This window comes from Adiantum capillus-veneris, chromosome 18, assembly GCF_014529385.1.
Source record: "Adiantum capillus-veneris isolate H3 chromosome 18, ASM1452938v2, whole genome shotgun sequence".
In the NCBI taxonomy this organism is placed as follows: Eukaryota; Viridiplantae; Streptophyta; class Polypodiopsida; order Polypodiales; family Pteridaceae; genus Adiantum; species Adiantum capillus-veneris.
Window position 1 is genome coordinate 144,662,231 of NC_140948.1, and position 9,364 is coordinate 144,671,594.

Genomic DNA, 9,364 nt, shown 5'->3' on the forward strand with positions numbered 1-9,364 from the left:
TTTCCAAACACTGTGTGTGAGCCACGAATGGCTGCAAGCACACAACTAGAAGATCCTAGCAAGCTCAAAGGGGCAAAGGTGTGTCAGTCACCGCTCAATGCTTCCATGATGAGGAGAATCCTATGCCGCGAAGAACCTCGCCGCCACGCTCAACCGCCTCACCGCCGTCACCGCTGCCATAATGCTCGATCACACACACACACTCTCTCTCTCTCTCTATCTCTCTCAAGCATAAACACACACACACACACACACACACACATACATACACGAGCACACAAAGGAGGAGAAGACAGAGGTAGAGCAAGAGCACTTCTTAGCTTACACATGAAAGAATGAGGATTTTAGGTCAAAATGGACCTTTTATAAGAGTCTGACTCGTTCACACATGGGCGCCCACAGTGGCCGGTCATAGTAAAGATCGTGTATAAATGGGATAACTAGTGCGCCTCTCATCGGCGATTACATACACACCTATTGGACCGACAAGCCCGGTTCGTGACTCAAATAAATGATAAGGTGTCCGTTGAAGGTGATAGGGTGTCCGCGAGGGTTAACAATGTAGCATATGTGCGTTAGTCTGTGTGACTTCCATTAGCATGTGTGGCAACAAATCTCTATGGAATTTTGAATAGTCCAAATTCCAAGGGGAGGGTTGTTGGATACATGGACTTTGGCCTATGCCACAACACATTGGTGTGTACCATCTCTGGTTTAATCAGTAGTCCAATCAACAAGCGATCATGTGATATCATATGTGCTTAGGTGAGTTGCACAAGGAGCCAAAGGAGTGCCCTTTGGAGGTTAAATTGGGAGATTGACCTTTTCACTTTGGGGAGTTGTCTCTTGGTCTTTGAGAGGTGCACCTAGTCATTGTACTATCACTTGCACTAGCCATGTTACTTCTATATAAGTAGCCACACCACATCTTGTACACATTCAACTAGTGTTACTAGTTCATTTCATAATAAATGTATTTCTATTGGTTTTACATTTCGTGCATTGTGCATTTGATATCTCTATTCTCTCATCATGAATGCTATTCTAATCATGCCTCCCTAACCATGACAATTGAGAGTGATGTATGTTCTTATGGAAGATGAGAGAGAGTGTGAAAGACAATGTGTAGGTGTGTGTGAGCGGTGAGAGCAATGGGTTGCCACAAGGTTGACCGTGATAGGAGGCTATGGGAGGTAGTGATTGACCTCTTGAGATACTTGGGTGAGACTCAAGTGATTTGTATGGAGCATCTATACATGGTTATATAGATGTGGCTGTAGACATCTCATCCGCATCCAATCTTTGGTGTCTTCTATATAGCCGCGAGGAGATGGGCATAGAATGAGGTTTCTCGTTTTTGCTCTTACTTGAAGGCACATTGGCCTTTGAGTACGAGATTGTTAGGACTAAAGGCCAAATGGTCGATTTCTAAGTGTACACACACATACACATCACATATGGACACATGATGTATTCATTCTTTAAGTAGTCTAAGGAATAATACTAGAGGCACTCACCATTGGAGTTTCGACTACATAGCATTGGAGTTCTAAGGAATGATACTAGTGGCACTCACCATTGGAGTTCCAACTACGTAGCATGTCTCTCTCTCTCCTCATTCTCTTACTTTGTGTGCACCTTCCACAAGTGCAACATTTGCATGTTTATATTCAGACTCATAATTTCCACCAACAATCAAGTTATCTTAAAGTTGCATATGATCACAATAACTCTCTCATTTTCTTGCACATAAAGAGATGATCTGCATCAACTAGACAAAAGCCGACGGTAACCAAATAAGATGTAGTATTTTCATGCTAGGCTATTTGCTTCAGCCCAGAAAATGCTTCTTCCGCTTACATACATACTCTCGATGTCTCACATTGCATATTCTTAAGGTTGTTCCATATACACTTTTTCTTTCAAGTCAACATGCAAGAACACATTCTTTACATCCATCTGATGCAAAATGGAACCTTTTGCCGCTAGCAACTATAATAATAGTACAAATAATATCCATCTTAGCCACGAGTTTGAATGTCTCCTCGTAATCAATGCCATAAGTTTGTGCATAACCCTTTGCTACCAAACTAGCTTTGTACTTGCTTGCTGAGCCATTTGCATTGTATTTTGCCTTTTAAATCCAATTAAAACCAATCACATTTTTTCCTTCCTCTTTTTGCACCATATTCATCTATCTTCAACTTAATTTCCTTCCTTGTTATTGGTCACCTCTAGTTTTGAAACCTCCTTAGGGGAACTGACATCTTGTTTATGCTCAATCATGGTATCTTGCACACTAAAAGATAACCAATAAATGACCCTTCGTGCTTCCTGGTTTAGTCTTTAAATGCCTTCACATGCTGAGTAGATTCTCGGTGGCAATGATGTTGCATCTTCATGTTCACTTTCCGTGTACTCCCAATAAGATTTATCCATAAAGAAAGTGGGTTGTTTGAACTTCCAAGCAAAAAGGTTGCTCTTGTCCAATGTCTTACTAACAATTGTGTCGAATCCCGAACCACACGATCTCCCATAGTAATCATAGAAATTGACAATTGCTGTCAATGCCTCACGTAAACCCCAACGGTGGATGTAGTACCAACACACAAGGAAGGAGAATGGAGCAACCCTTACCCTCAATCGCTTCTTCCGCTACTCTTTCTCGTCCCTCACGACCTCTTAGCCACAACCAAGCTTTGATACCATGTAAAGAGATAGAGAAGGAGAGAGCTTGAGCTCTTGCAAGTGCGCACACACAACAAAGAGAGCACACAATGTAGATGGATTATGAAAGCTACTGCTTCTTCTTTGCTACTGCTTAAAGATGGCAAGGTCTACAAAACATAAGTGGGAAATACAGCTTATTGAGAGACTATGTACTATGTTCAACTGCTCTGAGTGTGCTGGCAAGATAAGGAGCCATCGCTCTCGGTGAGTAGACCATGTTGATGAAATCCACGCGAAATATTACTAGTGATGATCCTCGTGTTCGCTACCTCAATTAGCCAGAAGTCATCTAGGTGTACCATATACTGAGCTTGATATCTCAACACATGAGAGAGAGAGAGAGAGAGAGAGAGAGAGAGAGAGAGAGAGAGAGAGAGAGAGAGAGAGAGAGAGAGAGAGAGAGAGAGAGAGAGAGAGAGAGCACAATGCAAAAGAGGTATTTGCATGGCAAGGAAATACTGATATTGTAGTTGGTTGGCTAGAGTACATCACATCATTGAGCACATTGAATGATGATGCATGGCGATTTGTGAAGGAGAACGTGGAAGAGGTGTGTGAAAACTTCAACTAACGTGAGAGAGAGAGAGAGAGCGGGAGAGCGAGAGCTGATCGTGGAGTAATGGGCTTGGTTTAGAATGGCCACCGACTAGTCAAAAAGTGAAATCCATATAGGCAAATGCCCCTCAGCTTGGTGGCTAGTCGATGGATGTGCTAGTAAATATGATAGCAAGAAGAAGAGAGAAGTTTTAACATCATTAGAAGAATCCAAAGAAACCACTTAATCCAGAAAAAGTTGGGACAACCATTTTACCATATTTCATACTCTCTCTCTCTCTCTCTCTCTCTCTCTCACACACACACACACGCATGCACACACACACACACACACACACACACACACACACACACACACACACACACACACACACACACACACACACCCCTCCAGCCCACTAAAGGTGGCCACCTATGACTCTGCTGAACGCCATTGGTCTAGACACAAATAGAGAACGTGCGAAGCTTAACTATTGCATGATGCAACGAGCTCGTTGGGGAGAGGGTTGAATTGTAACGGCTGACCGGCACTTCTTTGGCTAGCATAAAAAGCTGACACTCGCTCGGCACACAATGTGCATGCCCCTACAATGATGTGACTGGCTGGGTGAAAGCGGGTCATGTGCTCACTTTGTGAGAGAGAGAGAGAGAGAGAGAGAGAGGGGGGGGGGGGGGGGGGGGGGCTCAATACTATCTCACACTGGCATGGGTAGGAGGGGATCAATGGCCCACGCCTTTTTCAAGGAGCATGGGCATCGTGGGCTGTTGATCTCATGGTGCCCCCTGAATTCACCAGTTTTTTTGAATTTACTAAAGTTGACCTAAATTTACACAACGACGGGTTTATCATAGAAAAAACCCTTCTCCTAATGCTTTCAACGAGCATGCCCAGGTGAGGTGGTTGGTGATATGCTTGCAAAGGTGCCAGCCGGGGGGCGGGGCTCGTCTATAAGCGACACGGGTGAGAGTCACGGGATCGACGGCGGAGAATGAATCCATCGTTGATCCCATCTCCGCCATGCAAAAGGAATTTCTTCCCTGCTGCTCGCGCTGCACCTCGAGCTCTCCACCCCTCGCACTGGACTCACGCACACTATCTAGCCCACCTATCGCGACACGTTGCAAGCAATGCGAGTCCAGTGCATTATATTCCCCCCCCCCCGTTGTGTTGATCCGACGGCCCAAAGCCCCCCTTCCCTCGGACGAAAATTCGCCCCTGCCGTAGATACCATGAGCGACATCCTGTGTGAGTCGTGACTTATAAATGACCGGGGGAGGGGGGCGGCGGCGCCCAAATTTTTAAGTTTTGGTGCACCCGAATTTACCTATTTTCATGAATTTACACGTCACATCGGGCGGCTCAGATCGCACCCGATCCCCGAATTGATCCCCTCTTGCCCATGCTCGTGTGAGATAGTGAAGAGGGTGGGACAGAGGTGGCAAAAATTCGAATTCGCGCAGGTGGGAGCAAAAATTGCAGTGGCGGGAAGTTTGGGACGCGGGTTGGCGCTCAAACTCAAAAACTCTCATAAACCAAGTACCTAATCTCACCTCACCATTCTGTTCGATCACCTCTAGGCTCTTCTGCTCTACCTCGCCTCTGCTCCAATGGTGTCTGTCACTCCGAATTGTATCACTTCCATCCTTGCTGCTCCTTCTTCAGATGCAGCAGACTACGTCGTCCAGGTTCGTTCTCATTTCTAGTTCCATTCCTTCTGTTGTGACGTGCATTCGCGTGAAAGAAGAAAAGAGCTTCTTTCACGTTATCGCCCTCTTGTTCCTGAGCTCCAGGGAGATCCTTGACTCTCTCCCTTCTCTAGCTGATTCTATCAATGATCTTGCTCGCTGTTGGCATTTTTGCAGGTCGTGGATCTGAAAAATAGAGGCAATGATGCCAGGAAGTTTCTGTACGTTTCGCCTGGTTTTTTTGTTTCTCATCTGGGTGCTGGGCAGTCTCAGTGCATGCGCATATAGAGAGAGAGAGAGAGAGAGAGAGAGAGAGAGAGAGAGAGAGAGAGAGAGAGAGAGAGAGAGAGAGAGAGAGAGAGAGAGAGAGAGAGAGAGAGAGAGAGAGAGAGAGAGAGAGAGAGAGAGAGAGAGAGAGAATGTGCACAGTGACTTTACTTGCACGTCTGCCTGCCTTGCATGCACAAGGATGTGGCTCCAGGCTCACGTACAAACTGCATACTTTGAGTGTTCATATGCTGTTGATGCCTGTTTGGATGTATATACTAGTGCTCTGTTTCTTCTTAGTCAATATTGAGACGTGCTCTTTTGAAATCTCTTTGGAGGTACAGCTTCCTGGCAAATGATGGCTCATCAAAATTTCCAGCAATGGTTCCTACAGAAATGTCTGAAGATGTCATTTCAGGGAAGCTTCAGAATTTAGGTCTACTGCGCATAAAAGCTTACATTCTCAGTGGCAGTGAAAAATCAAGGTCAGATCATTTGTTTCTTCTCTGCACCTCAATCGGATAAATACATGCCTTATCCTATGCCTGTAATTATGTCAGTGAGGTCAATGCTTAGCCCTTCAAATGGCTTGCAAGTGCTTAATACTTCTGTGCTAAACTAACTTAAAAGAGTGAATGATTTTAAAACAATAAGCCTTTCAAATAGAATGCCACATCAACTATGGTAGGTATGTGCATTGTATTAACTTTCATTTTTTAGGCGTTGCAAGGTATATCTGAATAAATTACTGTCTATGCAGAGGGATTGTCCCGATCAAAGCTGAAATTGTTGCTCCTTCCCTTGGCTATGAGATTGGTGCCTCAGAGAAGGATGAAGCTGTTACTAACGTTATTTCAACCTCGAAGCCTCCCATTATTCTGCAACCTAAAATGGAGAAGAATCTCAACAATTCAGTGGTTATGTCTGCTGCACAAATTGTGCAGGAACTACGTGGAAAGTAAGTCATCTATCTTACACAGCATGCTCCTAGTCTAAGAGGCTTGGACAGTTATTGTAGTGAGTACATGGCCAACTTCCTTGTTCATAGACTTTGCCTTGGTCACATGCCAAATCTTGAGTATGCTGTACATGATATGTTTGCTATGATGATTGATGACAGTTCCATTGTTAAATCTGTCAATTGCGTTGCTAATAGCAGTGCAGCCCCTGCTGTGAGGATGGGAATCTCTCGACGAGTATACCCTCTTGTCTCTCTCAACCCTTACCAGGGTAATTGGACAATCAAAGTCAGAGTTACTGATAAGGGTCCTATGCGCTCTTTCAAGAATGCAAGGGGTGATGGCAATGTCTTCAATGTGGAACTAACAGATGAAGATGTAAGCACTTAGCCTCACACCGCATTATATGAAGTTAACCATCTTAAATTTTTAGATTTTTCTTTATGTTGCCTTCTAGCCTAATGCATTGCTGTTTGAACTCTGCATCCCTATGGTTTCAGGGTACTCAAATACGAGCATCCATGTTCAAAGAGGCGGCTGATAAGTTCTTCCCAAAGCTAGAATTGGGCAAAGTGTATTATATTTCCAAGGGCAGTCTTCGAGTGGCCAACAAACAATATGCAACCGTTAAGAATGACTATGAGATGACTCTCCATTCAACCTCAGAGGTAGAAGAAGCATTAGATGAGCAGACTAAAATTCCTGAGCTCTGCTACAACTTGGTTAAAATTGAAGACCTTGGGCCTTGTGTTAATGGAAAGGAACTTGTTGGTCAGTTTATACTTTTACTTTTATTGTCCCTTCCTGACAGTGTTATTGTTTTTGCATGCTCATGCTCTCTAGTCGATGTGCCAGATGTTATTGGGGTTGTTCAAAGTGTTACTGGAATTGTCAGCATTCGTAGAAAACTCAACAATGAGGAGGTTCCCAAGCGTGACATTGTGATAGCTGATGAAAGGTAGTAATGGTGTTATAAGTTATCCTTAGTTGAAGTCTTTTGTAGAACTTCATTTCTGACCATCTGTGTAAATGTCGTGCAGTAAGAAGACTGTGACTGTGAGCCTTTGGAGTGACATGGCCTCTAATGAAGGTGAAAAGCTTATGAACATGGTTGATGAATCACCAATCGTGCTCGTAAAGAAGCTCAGAGTGTCTGACTACCAAGGTATTTGCATGTTGTCTTACATTACTAATAAGTGCATGTGCTAAGTTGTATTATCTGACTACCAAGGTATTTTCATAGTGTCATGCATACCTTATGAAGTGATGCACTAAGTGATATTATTACTGCTATGTTATCAGGCGTATCTCTGTCAGCTAACTCAGGTAGCATCTTGCAAGTCAACCCTGACATTCCTGAGGCTCATAAACTCAGATCATGGTATGTTTCAGTGTCTACATTCTGGAATATGTTGTCCTGATCTCTAATTAACCCTGCCTTTCCCTTTTTTGAAAGCACAGGTTCATGTCTGAGGGCAAAGATGCTCAAATGATCTCTGCTGGTGTCAATCTACCAGGTGGAGGAACAAGAAGCGGCTCTCGATCAATGTTCAGTGATAGAAAGTTTATCACAGATATTGTTCAATCAACTGTAGGGGAGGGAAAGGTAGATGTTTCTTGAATAACTGTGGATGAAATTGATGTGGTTACTTGATAATGGTACTGGTGAGAGAGCATGTTTTGGTCCTGGTTTGTAGTCCTTCGGTCAAGCTTGTGAATCTGTGAACCTCATCATCTTCTGATGCTGCAGTGTTTATCTTTGAATGTTATAGATTTATGTTGATGTCTGAGAAGCTTCATAAAATCTGTGTTACTGAGATTGCCGTTATTTTGATTATATTGCAGCCTGAATACTTCAATGTGAGGGGATACATAAGCTTCATCAAACCAGAACAGGCTATGTGGTACCTTGCTTGTCAGACATGCAATAAAAAGGTAACAGAGGATTTGGGCTCCTCCAAGTTCTGGTGTGAGGGTTGTCAGAAGAGCTATGAGGAGTGCAATCGCAGGTGCATTCAGGATACTGATTGTAATGACCATGAAGCGATTTTAGTGCAACAAGTAGTGCTCATTGGATCAAGTGAATATGGTTGTGTGCAGGTATATATTGACTGTCAAGTTTGCAGATTTCTCTGCAGAGGGATGGATATCTGCATTCAATGAGCAGGCAGAAGTTATATTGGGTCACCCAGCAGATAAGCTAGCTGAGATAAGATCACAGGTAAGAGAAGTATTGCATTGCTCTCTCTAAGTTGAAGGCTAGCATTGGTAGTCTTCAAGTTGAAATTCTCCTGAATGGTTCCATACAGGATGGAGAAATGAAAGCTTACAGCGATGAGCTGAAAAAGGCTGTGTGGGTGCCTTATGTGCTAAGGGTTAGTGTCGTTCAATCGGAGTACATGAACGAGAAGAGACAACGCATCACAGTAAGGTCCATTTCAAGTGTAAATTGGGAGGAAGAAAGCAAATACTTGCTAGAGCAAATAACCAAGATGAAGAGTGGTGCAAGCTGAGTCTGATGTTTTTGTTTAAAAACCATGAAAAAGCGGGCTGGTATGTAGAACATTGAGGGGCCATTACAGGGTCAAACGATCGGCGGCTTCCTGCGTTTTTGCGCTTGGATTTTGTATGTGCCCTCTAACCCCCATCTAAGCAAAAGATTGACCCTTTAGAATTATATGCAACTGCAGCTCGCTGCCTCCTGCAAAGTGAATTCAGACTGCCTTCTCTTTGCCAGAAAAGGCATTGTAACAATCAGTTTGAGAACTATGAAGGCCCAAGCATTGTAACATATAGTTTCTGCTTAATACAACGATTGAGAGTACCTACTAGTCTCCTTGATAAAATTGCTCACCCTTTTATTTCTGTTTGATAATGCTTATGATGAGTCCCTTTCTTAGCTTGGAAAAGAGTAGTGCAGCTCATTGTATTCACCAATTTAAGGAAATTCACATCTTTCTAACTCAAATCTCATAATATCCATGATTTGAAATAAACATGATGTCAAGATAGTTGAGTGACTTTAATGTATGAAATCTTTCATAGTACTTAAATAATGAAAAGATATGGTGAATTTATCCAACATTTTTTAGAATTGGGATTCTTCCTTTTTATTAGTGTCTCTACCCTAGGCAAGGCAAAGGCTAGAATTGGGATTCTTCCTTTTT

The 9,364-nt window shown here is 43.2% G+C and overlaps 1 protein-coding gene across 3 annotated transcripts; it reads left to right on the forward strand.

The window, feature by feature from the left end:
• The first annotated feature begins 4,770 nt into the window (after positions 1-4,770).
• On the forward strand, positions 4,771-9,021 carry LOC147436570 (replication protein A 70 kDa DNA-binding subunit B-like). 3 transcript variants are annotated; one of them, XM_086489439.1, is made up of 13 exons: positions 4,771-4,971; positions 5,149-5,192; positions 5,583-5,723; positions 5,999-6,196; positions 6,359-6,575; positions 6,698-6,968; positions 7,053-7,155; positions 7,238-7,362; positions 7,500-7,578; positions 7,659-7,803; positions 8,043-8,206; positions 8,298-8,418; positions 8,507-9,021. In XM_086489439.1, exons 1-13 carry the CDS (start codon positions 4,894-4,896, stop codon positions 8,708-8,710), a joined length of 1,890 nt encoding a protein of 629 aa, XP_086345565.1. In that variant the 5' UTR covers positions 4,771-4,893; the 3' UTR covers positions 8,711-9,021. The 3 variants fall into 3 exon arrangements, with proteins under 3 accessions (XP_086345565.1, XP_086345566.1, XP_086345567.1); XM_086489440.1 differs by having other exon boundaries at positions 4,772-4,971; positions 6,395-6,575; XM_086489441.1 differs by having other exon boundaries at positions 4,773-4,971; positions 6,398-6,575.
• Positions 9,022-9,364: the final 343 nt, after the last annotated feature.